At 43.1% G+C, this 21,637-nt stretch overlaps 1 protein-coding gene across 1 annotated transcript; it reads left to right on the plus strand.

Moving 5' to 3' along the window:
• Positions 1-1,079: 1,079 nt before the first annotated feature.
• LOC121270794 (neurogenin-1-like) lies at positions 1,080-1,712 on the plus strand. The gene has a single exon (XM_041176234.1). The coding sequence runs from the start codon at positions 1,080-1,082 to the stop codon at positions 1,710-1,712; it is 633 nt and encodes a 210-aa protein (XP_041032168.1).
• Positions 1,713-21,637: the final 19,925 nt, after the last annotated feature.

Below are 21,637 nucleotides of genomic sequence, written 5' to 3' on the forward strand. Positions count from 1 at the left end.
GGGAGACGGTCTGGTCTGAGGAGATTTTCTGACATGCGACGCTTCATTATGACACCCTGACCCTCCCTTTGTCCTGCAGCCCCAGGGAGTGATCAGGCTGAAAGGGGAGGGGGTGCGGGACTCGTGTGGCCTCTCTCCAACATCCCACCGCCCCCCACCACCCCCCCTCACCCACCCCCCTCACCACTTTCCACCCAGTCTCATTAATTCGGGACACGTTCCAAGCGCACGCTACCCGCCCCCTCCTCCGGCGAGCCCGCAAGCCGCACACACGCTCCACACATTGGAAAGGAGGTGGTGGTCCCCTGTCCAACTGCAGGCAGCCACCTACCCGCACCTCCCCCCACCCCCCCACCTCCAAAAAACACACACACACACACACACACTCACTCCCCCCTCCCCTGCTCGCATTCCACCCTCACCCTCAGTCCCACCGGGGGAGGGGAGAAGGGGGGGGGGTGTGGAGGGAGTGGGGTGTGTGTAGGGAGGGAGGGAGGGAGCCTATATTGTCTTGGCCTGTGATATAAATCCACCCACCTTGCAGTCGTGTGCCGGACACGCAGGCATCACGAGAGGGACACTTCAACAGCTCAGCACATCCAGAGGAGGCCCGCGGGAGGAGGAGGAGGAGGAGGAGGAGGAGGGGGAGGGGGTGTGTGTGTGTGTGTGGGGGTCGAGGACACAGGTGCGTGTGACCATGCCAGCCCCCCACCCCCCCCCACCCAACCCAACCCAACCCAACCAACCCAACCCGACCCGACCCGACCCGAGCGCCCTGGTTGGGGGCGCCCCATGGCGAGCGCTAACAACTCCCGCACTTCCACCAGGACCTTTCTATTGAAGTGGAGACGCGGGGCTTTCTTACCTGTTTGCAGCTAATCCTGACTCTTCTCTTTTTGGGCATTGAAAGTTTTATTGCCGCGTTTTCACGGTTTTGTCAGTAAATTCTCCTCCACTCTGAGCCTGGTGGAGGTGGAGTGTTTGTCTGGCTCTGTTCACGGTGCTGATATCTGCTCTCACTCTCTCTCTCTATCTCTCTCCCCACCCCTACCCACCCCCACCCCCATATCCCATCCAGGATGCCTCCCAAAACCGCCTGCTCTCCGGTATTATTCAGCAGCGAACCGGACAAGTACTTCACCCTCTCCGGGGGCGAAAGCAGCTCCTCCGGCTCCCCGCAGAACCCCCCGGCGGACCTGGGGCAGCCGAGACCCGGGGACGGGGCGGGGGGACCGGCCGCCGGCCCGGGGAAAGCGGAATCCCGCCGGAGGAAGACCCGGAGCCGCCCCAGGGTCAAAAGCGAAGCCGCGGCCACGAAGCAGCGGAGGAACCGGCGGATGAAGGCGAACGACCGCGAGCGGAATCGGATGCACCACCTGAACGACGCCCTGGACGCCCTGCGGGGTGTGCTGCCCACCTTCCCGGACGATACCAAGCTGACCAAAATCGAGACGCTCCGCTTCGCCCACAACTACATCTGGGCGCTGACCGAGACGCTGCGGTTGGCGGAGCAGGGGCGCCCGGAGGCTGAGCGCAGCGGCCGGGGGTCACCGTGCGAGCTGGGCAGCCCCCTCAGCCTGTGCTCCTCCCCGGGTTGGGACTCCCCCCGGTCCCTGCGCTCGCCCGGCTCCGCCGATGAGATTTTCCTCTCCCTCCAAGCGGAGCGCATCCACACCCTGCACAGCAGCACCCCCTTCAGCGGCTTTGCCTGACTCCGACCGGCCTGACTTTCCTGCTCATTGTGTAGTTTGTGCCTCGCGTATGTTTTGCTGTCTCAAGCTGTAGAGAGAGAGAGAGGGACAGAGATAGAGAGAGAGAGAGAGAGTCTTTTTCAATCTCTAATCCCCTGGCTGCCTCCTACTCTCGACGCTTTCTCCATTCCTGCTCCGGAAACATCTTCGATATTGCACTTTTTCTTCTCGCTGTGTGTAAAACAAAAAGGTTAATTTTTTTAGATTGTGTCTGTGTGTTGAAGAGGGTTTTAGTGGATTAACAAAAATAGGTTAGTAAAGGTTGTGAAGTGTGGGAGCTGGAGGGTGGAGACTTGACAGTCCGCTCAATATCTGGCACACACAAACATGACGAAATATTTTTGCATTTTCCACAAACTCTTAACAAATCGCGCTTCTATCTCCGAATTTCCGGTTAATTTTTCTTTTTACAATTTGAAATGATAAATTTATCGATCGCGCCTGCATTTTTTTTATATTTATTGATAAATTCCTACGAAATATATATTTTGTACATAAGAGATTATTCTGACCTGAATGACTGTACAAAGACGGACTGTTCTTGGCAATATTTTTTTTTTTACATTTTAATAAAAAATATTGACTTTATTCATTAGCGTTTATAGTTGTCTCCCCGCAGCCCGCTAGAAAATCCGGTCCTTTGGGTGGGACCACACATAGCAAACTCGACCAGCCACCGAAATTCATTCCAGCGTTCGTCAACTATTTGATCTCCGGCTTCATTAACACATTTATTGAGTCACTGCTCAATGTCTCCAGGTGAAATGTTCTGTGGTGCCGCAGTTACCCGAGAATTAGACAGAAGGGATGGAGTGACTGGGACATTACAAATCGGAGCAATATGAAATGAAGGAGTTTCGCATAAGGTCTAAACTGGAGTGAATATTTCAGGGAGAAATGTTTCCTCTCCCCCCACCTCCCGAATTTCTTTGCGCTTTCCTTGCGTCCGCCCGAACTTTGCGCATTGAGAAATGCGCTCCATCCGCGCTGGGAACCGAATCGCTCTCACATTTCTGTAAGCGGGGAGGGGGTGTTCAGATATTGAACTGGTCTCTCCCCCACCCCAGTCATTCCCATGCCAACAGGCAGACCTCACCCTGGGATGTAGGAGGGACGGGTCGTTACCCAACAAGCGCAGCAGCCTGTGGGATTGGTTTGTAGAGGATAACTTCGTTCTTTCCAAAACTGTCACTTTCACACACACACATGCGCTGATATATGAATAAATCCGGAGATTGTCGGAAGCGTTGGAATATATGTACCCTGTATCGGGGGAAAACTCACTGCGTGGGCATCATATTCCCCCATCTCCGCTCTGTAGAGATGCAAATCCAAATGCACACACACACACACACACACAGTTCACACACAAACATAGTTCACACATACTTCACACACAGTTTTCACACACAGACACACAGAGACACACAGTTTTCACACACACAGACACACACACATACTTCACACACAGATCACACACATAATGTTCACATACACACACTTCGCACACACACAGTTCACACATGCTTCACACACACAATTCACACACATACTTCACACATACAGTTCACACACACACAATTAACACACACACACATGGTTCACACATACTTCACATTCGCACAAACTTCACACACACATACAACTCGCATACAAATAGTTCACACACAATTCTATCACACACAGTTTACACACACAGTTCATACACACACATGATTCACACATACATCACACACATACTTTACACAATTTATACTCACACAACTCACATACAGTTCACACACAATGCTCACACAGACAGTTCACACACGGATCACACATACACACTTCACACACACACAGTTCACACACATACAGTCCACACATACTTCACGCACAATTAACACACACAGTTCACACACACACATGGTTCACACAACTTCACATAAGCACACACTTCACACGCAATTTACACATACAACTTGCATACACACAGTTCACACACAGTTTACACATACACAGTTCATACACTCACACAATTCACACATACTTCACACATGCACACACTTCATGCACACACACAAAAATACACACCCAGTTCACACACAAACACAATTCACACACACACACAATTCACACACACACAATTCACACACAAGCACAAAATTCACACACAATTCACATATGCGCATACAGTTCACAAATACTAAATTCACACACACACAGTTCACATACACACACAGTTCACACTCACACAGTTCTCTCTCACACACACACAGGTCTCTCACTTTTACACACACACAGTTCACACACATATACACACAGTTCAGACACACATAGTTCACAAACACGTGCACACACAATTCACACACATATTGATGGCATTACCATACTGAATCCCCCACTACCAACATCCTGGGAGTTGCCATTGACCAGAAACGGAACTGGACCAGGCATATAAATACTATGGCTACAAGAGCAGGTCAGAGGCTAGGAATCCTGTGATGAGTAACTCACATCCTGATTCCCCAAAGCCTGTCCACCATCTACAAGGCACAAATCAGGAGTGTGATGGAATACTCCCCACTTGCCTGGATGAGTGCAGCTCCCACAACACTCAAGAAGCTTGACACCATCCAAAACAAAGCAACTCACTTGATTGGCACCACATCCACAACCATTCACTCCCTCCACCACCGCTGGACAGTAGCAGCAGTGTGTACCATATACAAGATGCACTGCAGGAACTCACCAAGGCTCCATAGACAGCACTTTCCAAATCCTCGACCGCTCCCATCTAGAAGGACAAGGGCAGCAGATCGATGGGAACACCACCATCTGGAAGTTCCCCTTCAAGTCACTAACCATCCTGACTTGGAAAAATATCGCCGTTCTTTCACTGTCACTGGGTTAAAATTCTGGAACTCCCTTCCTAACAGCACTGTGATGTACCTACAGCACATGGACTGCAGCAGCTCAAGAAGGGAGCTCACCACCACCTTTTCAAGGGCAACTAGGGATGGGCAATAAATGCTGGCCCAGCCAGCAAAGCCCACATCTTGTGAATGAATAAAAAAAACCACACACTCACACACAGTTCACACACACAGTATACGCACGCACACACAGTACACACAGTACCTGCATGCACACAGAGTGTACACACACACAGACACACAGTTTACACACACACGTACTGAATTTAATATACCAGAAAAACACACAAACGATGTGGGCCCAGAGGACAAGCAGAAATAAGAGAAAGGAAAAGTTTTATCTCCAAACCCATCTTCTGTAAAATATTCCCCTGTTTTACTATCATGAGAAAGGGGCTTTGCTGGGGCTGTTCCGAGCGTAAAGCTCGTTCCTTGCAGATTGAGATGGCCAAGCAGGCGGAGAGGCTCTTTAGCCCACTCCCTCAGTGGAACAAAAGTGATTCTGAGGAGGAAGCTGATTGTAATGTGAACTTCAGTCAACATTACAACTCCAGCCTGGTTATGAAGGCAGAGGGGTTGCAGCAATCTTTTAATAATTTAATTTTCTAATACGTACAAATGGACTCTTTACACTTGATGACAGAGAGGCTCGTGGTTTAAGTATTTGGGAGAGCAGTCCACCAAATGCTGTTGATTTCTTGTGGGTTTGAAGTTTCAGATTTTTAGGTTCAGAATGATTCCAGATTTACGAGTGTCACTGCTTCAGGCTGGTGTAGAATACTAACAGCACACGATTATTCTATGGTTTTCACAAATACATTACCTTACAGAAAAATCAATTTGAGGGGAGATGAGGATGTGTAGGGTTGATCACATTTCCTGACCCAATCTCAGGCTGTCCTTGAGAGGTTTAAGCAAGACAAAATGCTTTCGTCAGCAGAATGTGTATGGTCACTCTTCAGAAATGTCAGTGTACGACGGAGAGAGAGAGAGAGCCAGAACGAGAGAGAATTAGAGTGTTAGTGAGAGACAGCAATGCTGTTGCCCCATATGGTTAGTACCTGTTGCTCTAATCTCCAACTCTCATTGTGGAATGAGCTGACCAGTTGCTGTCACTTTGGAGATTCCAATCATATCTGGCGGTGGTGATGTGTTACAGTTCGCTCAGGGGTTCGGAGTTACTGTGGCAACATACATGTTTACATGCATGTTGTATGGATAGTGATGGTGGAGGCTCCAAAATTCTTCCCATTACACGGCTGACCTAGGAATCTCTCCCACTCTTACCACCTGCCATGAGTATGTTAGAAGGATTTAATCAACCTGTTTGTCCACACTGTGGTCACACCTTCCTTGACCATCATGTCCTTGAACCCGTAACTTCTGACTCAGAGACAGGAGTGCTACCCAATGCACCACAAGGCCGCCAGGAGTCCTGTGTAATTCCCAAACAGCTCAAGTAGGCAAAGAGCTCCCAAAGCCAATGGCTCATTTTATTAGTTGGACATAGATTTAATAGCAATGTGGTCACCTCACATCCCCCATACTGACTGGTTAGACTGGCATGTTAAATGGTGCCATCAGTCGCCAATCCACAAACACTGATTGGTGGTGTTTTTAAAATATTGCAATCTTGTTGGAAATGTAAACCGAGCAAATGAATTTCCAATTAACAGAGAAAGGGTGTATGTCTTGCTTATCATACGCATAAACTGGGTCAGTATTCTGAAATCACCTAAGCACAAGCACCAGGAGAATCCCTTCAGCACATGGACTGTTCTGCTTCTTCCAAACCCCCCAGCAACTCACAGCAACTCCAGATGGACAAGAAATGCAACCTCACTCTTCATGGTGCACTTACCAAAATAACCAAAATACCATTGTTGGTGTTACTGCTCAACATTTCAACAAACAAAAGATTCAAAAACTATTTCAATCAGCAAAGTTTATTTGTAAAGTAATTATATGGAAGTATTTTCAAATTGTGTGGGTTCATCTCTGTAACTTCCTCCTTCCTTACAATCTCCCTCTGTCTTCAGCTCCCTAGATGCCAAACACTGAAATTCATTTTTAAACATTTGTAATGCTTTAACTCTCTCTCCTTCTTTAAGATGTTCCTTTAAATTTTCTTCTTTGACCAAATTTGCCCTCATACTCCTTTATACGGTTGTGCCAATTTCCTTTCTGATTTCACTCTGTGATGTGCCTTATGATGTTTTACTATGTTAAAGGTTCTATATAAATTCAAGATGTTGTTATTCTGTGAGACGGGGTGTGAGTGGACGAGAATGGGTGAATGATTGATTGTGTGTGTGAGACACTAAGGAGTGAATTTTCCTTTTGGAGTTGGGAATCTGACATTAGGAGAATTTCCATGTCCCATGTCCATACTGCGTGGGAAGCAGACCCCGATGTGATTTTTTTGGTGCTGCTAGGCCAATCAGTGGCCAGAGGGTGTGCTTGTCACCCAAGGACACTGAATGGGCTCCCAAAATTGGAAGGCCAATAGGAAGCTCTCACATCAGCAACCACATCATCTGAAGTGGGCCAATCACCTTAAATTGGTGTCCTCTGATTCTTGATCCTTCCACCAGTGGCAACAGTTTCTCCCTAGCTACTCTGTCCAGATCCCTCATGATTTTGAATACCTCTGTCAAATCTCCTCTCAACCTTCTCTTCTCCAGGGAGAATAGTCCCAACATACGAATTGAATCAGGAGCACAAATAGGCCATTCGGCCCCTTGACCTTTCCAATCTATCCACATAACTGAAGTTCCTCATCTCTGGAACCATTCTTGTGAATCTTTTCTGCAAACTCTCTAATGCCTTCACATCCTTCCTAAAGTGTGACTGCCCAGAGCTGGACACAATACTCCAAGTTGAGGCTGAATCAATGTTTTATATTGTTTAAATGAGTTTGTTTGAAGCTTACATGAGATTTCTTTTGTTGGAAATTAAACAGCTGTAAATGTGCAAATGCAAATGATATCAGGTCGTAAACTTAATTTAAAATAACTCAGTTGAGTGGCAGTGTCATTGAATCCCCCTCCTCCACCTCCCCAACCACACTGTCCATGAGCTCCTCCTCCAGTGAACTCATAGGCATTAAAGGACACATAGACTTTTGATTTAGTTCATACTGACAAATTCCTGCCATGTTAACTCATACATCAGCAAGACAAACTGACTCAAATAATTTCACTGCAACAGTCATTACATTCCACAATAGTACAAACACAGACATAGCGAGCTCCATTACTCATATGAAATACAAATTAGGAGCAGGAGTTGGCCACTCAGCCCCTCGAGCCTGCTCCGCCATTCAATAAGATAATGGCTGCGCTGACTGTAATCTCAACCCCACATTCCCACCTATTCCCAATAACCTTTCACCCCCTTGCTTATCAAGATACAATCTAGCCCTGTCTTAAAAATATTCAGACTCTGCACCCACTGTCTTTTGAGGAAGAGAGTTCCAAAGATTCACGACCCTCTGAGAGAAAAAAAATTCTCCTCTTCTGTGTCTTAAATGAATGACCCTTTATTTTTAGATTCTCCCACAAGAGGAAACATCCTTTCCACATCCACCCTGTCAAGACCCCTCAAAATCTTAAATGTTTCAGTCAAGTCACCTCTTACTCTTCTAAACTCCAGTGGATACAAGCCTAGCCTGTCCAGCCTTTCCTCATAAGACAACCTGCATATTCCAGGTATTAGTTTAGTAAACCTTCTCTGAAATGCTTGCAAAGCATTTGCATCCTTCCTTATATAAGGAGACCAATACTGTACACAGCACTCCAGGTGTGGTCTCACCAATGCCCTGTATAACTGAAGCATAACCTCCCTATTTTTGTATTCAATTCCCCCACAATAAATGATAAAATTTTGTGAACTTTCCTAATTACTCACTGTACCTGCACACTAGCCTTTTACAATTCATGCACTAAGACACCCAGATCCTTCTGAATCTCAGAGCTCTTTAATCTCTCACCATTTAAATAATATGCTGCTTTTTTATTCTTCCTGCCAAAATGGACAATTTCACATTTTCCCACATTAAACTCCATTTTCCAGATCTTTGCCCACTCACTTAACCTATCCATATCCATTTGTAGCCTCCATAATGTCCCCTTCACAACTTTGTTTCCTACCTACCTTTGTGTCATCAGCAAATTTAGTGACAATACCTTCGGTCCCTCCACTGAAGCCATTTATATAAATTGTAGAAAGTGCCCCAGCACTGATCACTGTGGTACACCACTTGTTACATCTTGCCAACCAGAAAATGACCCACTTCTGCCTATTCTCTGTTTCCTATTAGCTAGCCAATATTCTACCCATTCCCACATCTCACCTCCTACACCATATTTTCTGTAATAACCTTTGATGTGGCACCTTATCAAATGCCTTCTGGAATTCTAAGTACAGTACATCCAGTGGTTCCCCTTTATCCACAGCACATGTTACTTCTTCAAAGAACTCCAATGAATTGGTTAATCATGATTTCCCTTTCATAAAACAATGTTGACTCTGCCTAATTACCTTGAATTTTTATAAGTGCCCTGCTTTAACCTCTTTAATAATAGCTTCTAACATTTTCTCTATGATAGATGTTAAACTAACTGGCATCTAGTTTTCAGCTCTCTGTCTCCCTCCCTTTCCAATCCACTGGGACCTTTCCCTGAATCTTGGAAATTAAAACAAATGCATCAACTATCTCACTAGCCACTTCTTTTAAGACCCTGGGATGAAGGGCATCAGGACTCCGGGACTTGTCAGCCCGCAGCTCCAACAATTTACTCAGTACCACTTCTCTGGTGATTGTAATTTTCTTGAGTTCCATTTCTTGATTTACAGCAATATCTGGTATGTTGCTTGTATCCTCTATAGTGAAGACCAATACAAAATACCCGTTCAATTAGTCTGCCATCTCCTTATTTTCCATATTAATTCCCCAGACTCACTCTCTATAGGACCAATGCTCACTTTAACTCTTTTCTTTTTAAAATTTCTATAGAAACTCTTACTATCCATCTTTACATTTCCAGCTAGCTTTCTCTCGTACTCTAATTTTTCCCTTCTTATTAATCTTTTGATCATTCTTTGTTTTTTTTTTTACATTCTGACCAATCTTCTGACCTGCCACCCATCTTGGTGCAATTACATGCTTTTTCTTTAGGTTTGATATTAACTTTAACTTTGTTAGTTAACCACGGATGGTGGGTCCTCCCCTTGGAATTTTTCTTTCTCATTGGAATGTATCTATTTTGTGTATTCTGGAATATCCCCTTAAATATCTGCCACTGAACCTCTATTGACCTATCTCTTAACCTGATTTGCCAGTTCACTTTAGTTAGTTCTGTTTTCATGCCTTCATAATTTCCCCTTATTTAAGTTTAAAATACTAGTCTTAGACCCATTCTTCTCTCCATAAAACTGAATGTAAAATTCAATCCTACTATGATCACTGCTATGTAGGGGGCTTTCACTATGAGGTCATTAATTAACCCTATCTCGTTGCACAATACCAGGTCCAGTATAGCCTGTTCTCTGATTGGCTCCAGAAGGTGCTGTTCTAAGAAACTATCCTGAAAACATTCTATGATCTCCTCATAAAGGCAGCAATGTTACTTTAAATATCAATCTACTTTGAACCATATCAATGTAAAACATGGTTACAGGGAACTCCTCATCTAGGCTACCTTTGCCAATCTGATTTTTCCAGACTATGTGTGGATTAAAACCTCCCATGATTATCATCTTTCTAACAAGCTCCCATTATTTCTTCCTTTATGCTGTGTCCTACCATGTGGGCACTGATAGGGGGTCGGTACACCACTCCCACAAGTGAATTCTGCTTTTATCATTTCTCACCTCTACCCAAACCACTTCTATATCCTGGTTTCCTGAACTTGGGTCACCCTCTCTATTGTGCTAATACCATCATTAATTAACAGAGTCGCCCCTCCACCTTTTCCTAGTTTCCTGTCCTTCCTAAAGGTCATGTACCCTTCAAAATTCAGGTCCCAGTCTATGTCATCCCGCAGCCATGTCTCTGTAGTGGCTATCAGATCAAACTTATTTATTTCTATTTAAGCAATCAGTTCATCTGTTTTGTTTTGAGTGTTAAATGCATTCAGATGCAGTGAAAGTGTTAACTGATGCTCAAGTGGGAACTGCCAGGATATTTCCCAATTTGTGCTTTGAGGGAATGATTGCCACTTGAATAAATGAGATTGGTAATGTTTCAGAGTGAATGGATGGCCCACTTAAAACTAGTGAGTGCCAACCGGAATGATAGACAATTTGAAGGAGCTATACAGACAGAAAATTCTCCAGTGGGCCTTAGAGATATTGAATTAGAGACTAGAAATCTCAATCCAAGGGTAACATGACAGAGTGAAGATCCACTGCAGCCAAGGTGACTAAACACATTCTGTGTTAAATTGTCAGAGACATGGATCATCATTGTGACTGGAGCCAAGAGAAATGCACAGTGTTTTGAGAAGTGTTGAGGGCAATCTCCCATGTGTCCTTCAGGTCGATGTGATGTGTCTAGTGTGCGGGTGAAGAGAGTTATGCTTTCCGCTTTTGTGTGCTGGTTTGCTTCTCAGTTTTGACCTATTACGCTGCTAGCAGCAATGCAAAAAAAAACAGCCAAATGTGTAAGTCTCTTCCTGTCTGCATACAGACTCTCCATCAGCAAGTCGACACACAGAAACTGGGCCCCTCGCAACTCCAGGCTAAAGCTTCAGGGAAACTCGGAGAAGGTTTGGCCCCCAGCCATACAGTGTGCAGACACACTGCGTCCACTCCTGCTCCTATTTCTTATAGTATAACATTCAATGGAGCTTGTATTTAAAAAGGAATCCATTTCAACGTGCCTCTAGGAGGGGGAAGGAAAAAATTGCCCAGAGCTTCCTCGCTCATTGCTGCAAGGTGAGATATCTACGTATATGGATACAGAGATGCGGAGGAACTGTGATGGTGCAGGGGCCTCCCCACATTCTCAGGGATAAGTGACCCTGCTGGACATATCCTGAAGGATGGACTGTGAGTGTAAAACTATTTCCCAGCATGATTAAGAAAAGGCAAGAGGAGAGGAGAAGCTTTGGATGGGTGAGAAATGAGAAATTATGAATGGATATTTAACAACAAGGGCTTATATTTAAATCATCTTCAACATAATCAAATGTCTCAAGGTGCTTTACAGGAGCAAATGAGACAACATTTGACATCAAAGCACATAAGAAAATACGAGAATAGGTGGCCAAGCTTGGTCAAAGAGGTGGTTTTCGGAGCATCTTAAAGGAGGAAGAGAGGGAGAGCAGTTTAGGGACTGAAGTCCAGAGCTTAGGGCCCCCAGGCAGCTGAAGTCACAGCTTCCAGTGGGGAATAATGGAAATCAGAGATGCACAAAAGGCCAGGATTGGAGGAGCACAGAGATCTCAGAGGATCTTCACTGGATTTGAATTATCTTGATGTTTACAGTATCTTTTACACATGAAATACTTACTTATTTTCTTATCAAACATTTTTGCAGACTGATAACTTTTTTGTGATGGAAATATGTGTCACATAGGAGTCTGTCGTTAGGGATCTGCATAAGTATTAAACGTTGATGGCTGAAAGGTTGCCATGGTTATCTTTAATATATGGCCATTGGATAATTGGGTCCCTAACGCCCCCTCTTCATTCCCCTTTGACCCATTAATGCTGTGATTCTCTTTATAGTCTTGAGGTAAAAACTGACAACTGCCTTTTTTCAGGCAAAGGCTTCAGTTCATTGAAAGGCGTTCATTAGAAGATCCACATTACATACCATGCACATTGACACTTACAATCTGATAACCCAAACAACACTGTGTACTTACAGCTAATGTTGCTATCATATTTAAGAAGAAATATTCTGATTTATTGATGCTGTACAAGTGGAAGTGGGTAAATTGCCTAAGGAGCAAGATCTCAATAGCCTTGAGAAAATAAACAGCCTTTCTCGCATGGGTGAGATTGAAAAGTGCTTTTGGTGGCTGTAGAAATGCAAAGAGTTCCTGATAGGCTTTTAAAGATGCAGCAATGATTCAGTTCTCTCCAAGCATAAAGATCACTTCCTTTCATTTTGTACCTTCCATGCAATCAACCCCAGTATTGCAAAAGTGCATCATTCAGGATACTCCCAGTGTCACCTCCCACTGCTCTGCACATAGAATCAGTGCCGTGACAATGAGATGGAGCAGAATCCACCTTCAATTTCTCTGCTGATGTCTGACTAATGAAACTTAATGTTTCTTCTATGATATGATGTGCATTTATATATGTAAATATACATAAATGTGTCACAGCTTTAAGGAGATTGACAAATGAATCAGTGAAGACAGGAGGAAATTTTTTTTAACGTGCAAGTTTTGTGATCTAGAATGAACTGCCTGAAACAGCAGTCGAAACAGATTCAACAGTTACAATCAAAAGAAATCAGACAAATGCTGGAAATGAAAAAGAATACTGGACTATGAGGAAAGAGCAGGGGGGAGTGGGATTAATTAGATAGCTCCATCAAAGAGCCAGCACAGGTATAAAGGATCAAATGGCCTCCTTCTGTGTTGTATGATTCGGTTTCTCTAAGTCTAAATATTGTAGATAGTAAATTGCATGTCTGAAAGCAAGGCTCATGTCATGGTATCCCATGATGTGCTGTTATATATAATACATCATGCAGGTTCTTAGGCCAGCATGTAACTGAAGAGACTCACAAAAAAAGTGTTTCAATGACACTGTTTGGAAAAGCTGCGGAGTTAAAGTGTGTATTGGTTGTTGTGCTGGTTTTCAAAAGGGCAGACTAAAATAGGAGACAACATTTCAGTTTCCTACATTAAACCAGTCACTACACTTCAAAATACTTAACTGACCATGGAGCTCTTTGGGACATCCTGCCATTATAGAAACGCAAGCCCTTTCTTTCTTTCTCAGACTTCAACAGGAACATTATGGACCACTGTGCCTCTGCATTCAATTGCCCCTTGTGTTTTCTGAGTCATGCTAGAACTCTGATTTCCTCTCTTCCCATTTTCCTCCAATTGTCCTTCCAAACACCAAACTTTCCTCCTTCCCTTTCATTACTCTATCTCTGTCTGAGTTTGTACTCTCTCCATTAAGCTAAGATTTGAACTCGTGTCCCATTTGCCTGTTTAACTGGAAAGTAACAATCTCATAGTATTACTGACAGATGAGCAGGAGAGTGTCCCAGTTTTCTGTCCAGTAATGCTCCCTTACCAACACGACTGAAAATAGATTAAGTACAGATTCACCTCATTGCTGTTTGTGGGATATTTCTATGTGCAAAATGACTGACTCATTTGCTTACATAACAACAATTATTTCACTTCAAAGTAATTCATTGTGAAATGTTTTCTGAGTGATACAATATAATGTTATACAAATAAATGCACTGTGCATCAGAATCAATAATTCATTCTATCATGCTCCATAAATTTTCTAAGATATAGATTTCAATAGTAAGGTTATCAACAAATTATTTTCAAAACTATTATTGCAACAGATCTATGAAATAAGAAATTGATGGTAATGTTAAGTCAAATGTTTTAAAATAACAACACCTTGCATTTATGTTGCACCTTAAACATAGTAAAATGTCACAAGGTGCTTCACAAGTGTCAAAGGAGTGTTAGCAAACAAAATTCAATGACGAGCCACATAATGAGATATTAGGATAGATGACTAAAAGCTTGGAGGGTAAGTTTTAAGGAGCGTCTTAAAGCAGGACAGAGAAAGGTGGAGAGATTTAGGGAGGGAAGTTTAGAACATCAGACTCAGCAGTTAATGGAACATTCAGCAATCAGTGGAAAAATGGAGGAATCGCTGAATGGGAAGCTCAGAAACATTGGTAAAGATTCTGGAATCCTTGTAATATAAAGGAAATGTGACCTACTCAGTCATTATAAACCAGTGGCCCTCCTAATCAAAGAAAAAGCCCTCACTGCCTATTGCTCACAGTGTTTAGTGACTATTGTGATTGCAACCACATTCTGGCGAGGGTTCTTGAACCCAGCACAGAATTGGTGTTTAACATTCAATTAATAATAAATGTGTACACAGCCTTAGTGTCAGCCTTGGGAGAACCAGAACAAAAATTTACTCGTTTTATTTTTGGGTCAGAGCGTTCTCTTGTTGTTTCTACTGCATGTTCAGATCTACAGAAGTACCTTTACCATCTCTGCAATCTGCTCTGTGATTCCAAGCAGATTACAGGGAGACAGAGCACAGGGCACTCACTATTAAATGAAGCAGGACGAGATGAGGAGAATTTTGTCAGACACTCAGTTGTTCTGATCTGGAATGCGCTGCCTGAAAGGATAGTGGAAGCAGATTCAATAATAACTTTCAAAAGGGAATCAGATATTACTTGAAACGGAGAAACTGCACAGTCCACAAGGAAAGAGTAATGGAGTGGGATTAATTGGATAGCTCTTCTGAAGAGTCAGCACAGACAGAATGGGCTGAATGGCCTCCTTCTGCTCTGTAAGATTCTATGACTCAAATAGGTTATGAATTAATCTGCTTGACATGGCAGTACTATGAGATAAGTCACCTTGCAGGGGGTCCTGGGACTCAACACCTGCCCTAGCACATGGTCTGTCTGTAAGGAGATGGTCTTTAGAGTATAGCATGAAATTGTAACTTTCCTGGGAAATGTATTACACATTATAGCTTGAACTCTACCTAATTAATAACGTAGGTCAGCACTGAGAGCAATGGATATCTTGTTTTAGGATTTTAATTTGCACAGTGATCATTATGTTTCACACTTACCAATTATAGTAATTTCTCCTACTATCAGGTGCCTCTCAAGGTTAACTTGTTTTAATTTACATTTGTGACAGTTATGTTGTTCCTCATTTTGAGTTTCTCTTGTATCCTTGATGCTCCTTCTTGTTGTTATGCTAATTTAATTAATTTGCTTAGCTGAAAATAGTCATTTTTGCAGTGATGAGCTCCCAATTTTCTTCTACTTTGTTCCTTTAATGTCTCTGTACTTGAGACCAACTACCATATTTAAAAGTCATTTTTCTTTGACATTGACCATTTCAAAATAATGGAATTACAGGATACTATTATGGCGTCCTTTTCCTAATATCCCCTCAGTGTGGCTCCTTCAGCCCCCACAAATAGTTTGAAGTGAAGCTTTGGTTTAAAAACTTTAATCAAGGGGCGTTCCCATACTATCAAGTTTATCCATACGTTGTGAATGTTGGTAGCTTAAACCATTGTAACTTGCTTTAACATTTGTGTAATGCAAGAAAGTGATAGAAGCATTCACTTGGCAATCTGCTGATTGATAGGAATTACTTGAAACTGGGCAGCCCCTTACCCTCTACTTGAGTAGAGAGTAACTTATCCTCTACATGGATGGCTGATTATAACTATGTGCCCTGGTTTGACTCTCCTATTGTCAATATTTTTAAAAATTCTTTCATGAGATGTGGGGGTTGCTGACAAGGCGAACATTTATTGCCCATCCCAATTTGCCCTTGAACTGAGTGGCTTGCTAGGCCATTTGAGAAGGCAGTTAAGAGTCAATCACATTGCTATAAATGATTAAGTTGCTTAGAATTGGTCTTATTATTCAGATGCTTACACTTCCTGTACAGCCAGCAGTGAAACTCCACTCCATGGCATTATGATGACAACAAGGGCTTGCATTCATATAGCACTTTTAACACAAAGCAAACATTTCACAGGTTATCAAACAAAATTTAGAGACTGAACTACACAAGGAAATATTAGGACAGGTGACCAAAAGCTTGGCCAAAGAGGGAGATTTATAAGAACTGACTTAAAGAAGGAGATAGATAAATAGAGAGATTGAGGGAAATTCTTCCAGAGCTTAGGGCCCAGGCAACTGAAGGCACAACTGCCAATGGTGGAGTGAAGAGAACTGCACATTTTCTAAGAGGCCAGAATTGGAAGAGTTCAGAGATCTTGGAGGGCTGTAGGAAGTTACAGAGTTAGGGAGGGGTGAAGGATGAGATTTTTAAATACAAGGTATAACTAAACTAAGAAGCATAGAGGCTGATAGGCATGTCATAAGCAGCAAAGAAATCTGTTTGCAATGGAGGAGAATTAGTGATAGCGGCACTTTACCCACCACCCTGGTCATGATGAGCTTTGTTCCTGCAAAGAAAAACCTGGAGTTCGAGAATGATTGGAAATAGATACTGGGTAAATGGCCAGTGTGGTCCCTTTATATAGCTTCATCACAAATCTATTCAAAACCAAGGCCTTGGGGTTACACTACTGAATATTAGCATTTGAAATTTATCGTGTTTAACTCAAATTCCTCTTTTTACTATTTTAACATGGAATTAACCCTTGAAATGGGTTAGACAGAAAGTCTAGTTCTGCATTCCAATACATGACCACTAACCCATTTATTGGGATTTCCTGAATCTTTCAGACATTGCACCGAAATTACACACATTCCTGTGCCCATTCTGGTGACGACAAATTACACTCTAATTTCCTGCCTCACATTAGTATATGCCCCAGTGAAAAAAAAAGGTGTAAATTCCAAGTAACAAAGTTAATGTTTTGAATTAAACATGGCTTCTCCAGAACAACTGAAGTCCTGTAGAAGTCATACTGGACTCGCAATGTTAACTGTTTCTCTCTCCACAGATGCTGCCAGACCTGCAGAGTTTTTCCAGCACTTTCAGGTTTTATTTCAGATTTCCAGCATCTGCGGGATTTTGCTTTTATAATAGCCAAAAGTACACTGTATGCACCACAGCATATACCACACCATATACACCACAGCATACTCCGCACCGTATATATCACAGCATATACCACACCGTATACACCGCATCATATACCACAGCATATGCCACATTGTATACACCACAGCATATATTGCACTGTATATTCCACAGCATATGTCACACCATATATATCTCTTCTTCAGGAACATTATTTAACTCATTTAACTGGCATCCATGCAGATTAGATACAGGATAGTGTTTAAAATCCTGCGAGTGGAAAAGCTGTACAATTTTTATTGTGGTCTTTGTTTATGTCATAAAGAGACGTTAAAGGCAAGAGAAAACACAAAGCAGGTCTGAATGAGAATACATCTCCAAAAAAAAACTGGCAAATAAAACATGAAAAAAAACGTTGTTTCCTCCCCAAAAATCTGGTCGGAATTCAAGAGTCACAGCGTGATTACAGGAAACTCGCGTGTATATGACCTGGGGGTGGGTCACTACACTGGGCAGAAGCAGCGATAGATGGTTGTCGCAGACCCAGGAGGTTTGCGAAGCATTCGTTCCTTTGCGCCCAAATTTCCGCCATCTTTTAGGCTGCGAATTTCATTTGGAGGTTGAAGCATTTCCAATTTCTCTACAGTTTCCCCCGCTGAGCTGTGCAGCTATCAGTAAGGGAGGGGGGTGGGGGAGAGACATGCGTTCAGTTCAATCTGCCATCCCAACCAAAGTCTTTGCTGCTGCTGCTGCCCCCCCCCCGCCCCCCACCCCACAACCCACAACCCATTCTCCTTGTTTTAAATACAGCTGAGCTGCGGTGCTTCACAGCCGCGTACCCGGGCGGCGGGGGGATTTGGCTGATGAACGGCAGCCTCATTAATGCAAACATCCAGGCTGAGACCTGCTTCTTTAATTTCTATTTTAGATTTAATTACTCCCCTATCCCATAATAACGAGAGCTGAATCACACACACACACACCACACACAAACCGTGCGATAGGATTGAATCTTCTGCACCCACCACCACCCCCCGCCCCTCCGCCTCGCACACTAACCCCCAACTCCCCTCCCTTCCCATCCCAACTCAGGTCAAGCGACCCAGCAGGTGCGACATGTGCTCAACCAGCTCGAGTCAGAGTTTGCTCTAAACTGCTATTGGTGCCTTTGTAGAGCAAGAATACGAATTACAGAGCAGTAATCCCAGTAATCAAATCAAAATCACTAATTCCCGCAATAATATCAATAGTGCCTTTATTTCAGCCAAATCCATATGCAAGAACCGTGCTGTGGAGGCTCAAATCCACTGCTATTCTTCCTCAAAGCAAAAATAATTGACCCCATTTCTTTGACAGCTGCTGATGTTAGGACTTATTAGATCGGTTGCCTAGGGGGCGTGTAAGGAATAGCATACATAATGCTAAAGTTAAATAAACAGCACAGGGAGATTTCGCTCTGCTCCTCCTGTGAAACTCCAAGGCTGTTGAGAAGAGTCACGTGGATTTGAGTGTAAACGCTCCTTCTCAGTTTGGAACTAAAGTGTCCCATTGTCCCAGGGCCCTGTTATGTCTCGAAAATCCTTCAGAAAATGAACATTCAATTGGCGCTTTTCAAAGCTGCTTTCAAACAATGGATTTAACCCTTTCCTCGCTGGCTGCTTAGCATGGAGTTACAGTCCTGCCATTCACACTGAAGGAAAGTGGCTTCGGGTTCTTCTCAATGCAAAGGTGGTAATAACACGGAAGTCTGAGGTTACCGACATCACAAGGAAAGAAGAAAGGTAGAATTTGCCTTTATATAGCGCCTTTCACATCATCGGGACATTCCAAAGCCTTTTACAGCCAGTGAAGTACTTTCTGAGTTGTATTCACTGTTGAATCGTAGGGAACTATGGGATGTGCAATCCCCCCCCCACCCCACCTCACCTCACTCACAAGGTGTCTCACACCACTTTTGTACGTTGCATACTGTATAATGCAACCACAAACCACCCCCACCCCCCATCTCCCTCCCCATCACCCCCAGGAATCCAGATCCCAATGTTTTGTTGCTGCTCCGAATTGAGAGTTGGAGTTTGAGGCATGGGTTATTTTTGAGAGAGGATAGATCTGGTTTAGTTTAGAATCAGGATGGAGTAGGGTTAGGATGGACCTATCACACACAGTTCATTAGACTGACAATTTCTCTGTTTACTCAGTAATCCCTCAAGTTTTCTGCAGAAGTATCATGTTACTTTCCGTTGCCTTTTATCCAATATTATTTCTTGCTTTCCAATTGGATAATGATTATTTTAGTAAATTCGTAACTACAAATATTATATTTTTTCTTGACAGCTCTATGCTAATTCACTGATTGTAACAACACCTTGGCACATGGAAAATCTACTAAATAATCAGATCAGGATGACTTGTGAAGTCAGGCTTTGTTATCTGTAAATGTTATTTTCAGAATTGATTTAGCTTGTTGGATAAGTAGGGATCTATCAGGTCAGTATGTCCTGCAGTGAGGAAAGTAAATTAAATCTATCACATTTAAAATCCAAGCAGTTTAAATATATTTCATACCCAGTCACAACTCACTCAGCTGTTGATGTAAATCAACATGTGGACACATGTGAGAAAGATGTGTTTAACTGGCTGCTGAGCAGGTTTTTCTAGTCATGGGCCTGGTGAAAGAAGAAACTTCTAAGAAGAGAGCAAAGTCCCACTTTCAGGAAACTTGTGTAAATTGTTCATTAATCTGATAGGATAGAAAAAATAACAGACATCAAAACACAATAATCTTAATGCAACGATAACACAATGCAACATAACACAATAGTCATACGACATCTCTAATTGTAAACATGACAACCTAACAGTTTATAATGGATATCTAATGCTGACATCTGACCCCACACTTACACTCTCAAAACTAATTGTCATTAATTTTTGTAATACTTGCTATAAAAAACTTGTATTTATGCAGGTCCTTACACAACTTCAGGATGTCCCACGGCACTTTATAGCTACTTTTGAACTTTTGTATTTAGGAAATGCAGCAGCCAATTTACACACAGCAAGCTCCTACACACAATATAATAATGACCAGGTAATCTATTTCACATGGCAATTGAGGGATAAAGTTTGGCCAGGACTCTGGGGAGAACTTTCCTGCTGTTCAAAATAGTGCCATGGGATCTTTTAGAGGAGATATGGTAGTGTCTCATCAGAAAGATGGTGCAGCACACTCTCTGTACTATCCTGACAACCTGGATCTTCTGCTCAGTTCTCTGGAGCAGGGCCCATAACCTTCTGACTTAGAGGCAAGAGTGCTACCCACTGCTGACACCTGAATTTTATCGGTTTTATTTAGTCCTTTCAGCTTGTATTTCTACTGAGGATGTGTGTGATGGACACACTGATGGATGATTGATCCATTGCCTGGAGATTGCTTGGGATAAAATGTAGCTGTTTAACAAGACTGCAGCCGGAGATGTTCAGCTGCTAACAGGGAGATTTTGATTAGAGCATTAAATCGCTGACGATCTGGTGATGTGATTCTGGGTTTAGCAATCACCAGCAAAGTGGACACAGCAGCAATTGGAGGCCAGCCTACAAAGGGTTAATTTTTTCCTGGCTCCCCCCCCCAACTCCCTCCCCCAATTGTAAATGTTGTTTGAATCCTAAGCCCTAGCCAGGTCCCATTAAGGGTTGGACTCCAGCTGTGGCTATCACTTGTGTATATTCAGAATTGGTATAGAGAAACTCACATTCAAATTAGATTAGAGTGCCATGAAGTGAAGGGGCAGGGGAGTTGGAGAATTGGGTTGAAAATGTACATAAATAGATTCTGAATCTATTTAAGTTGTATATAAATCTATTAGTGGACTGTGTGTGTTAAATGATTAAGTTGTTTTTTATTCATTCATGGGATGTGAGTGTCACTGGCTAGGCCAGCATTTATTCCCCATCCCTAATTACCCTTAAGAAGGTGGTGCCTTCTTGAACCGCTGCAGTCCCTGTGGTATAGGTACACCCACAGTGCTGTTAGGAAGGGAATTCTAGGATTTTGACCCAGCGACAGTGAATGAATGGCGATATATTTTCAAGTCAGGATAGTGAGTGACTTGGAGGGGGACTTCCAGGTGGTGGTGTTCCAATGAATCTGCTGCCTTTGTCCTTCTTGATGGTTGTGGTTGTGGGTTTGGAAGGTGCT

Source organism: Carcharodon carcharias, chromosome 28 (assembly GCF_017639515.1).
Source record: "Carcharodon carcharias isolate sCarCar2 chromosome 28, sCarCar2.pri, whole genome shotgun sequence".
Lineage (NCBI taxonomy): Eukaryota > Metazoa > Chordata > Chondrichthyes > Lamniformes > Lamnidae > Carcharodon > Carcharodon carcharias.

Bases quoted from the DNA above. Each gene is read 5' to 3' on its own strand.
- LOC121270794 (XM_041176234.1), top strand. From the start codon at position 1,080: ATGCCTCCCAAAACCGCCTGCTCTCCGGTATTATTCAGCAGCGAACCG.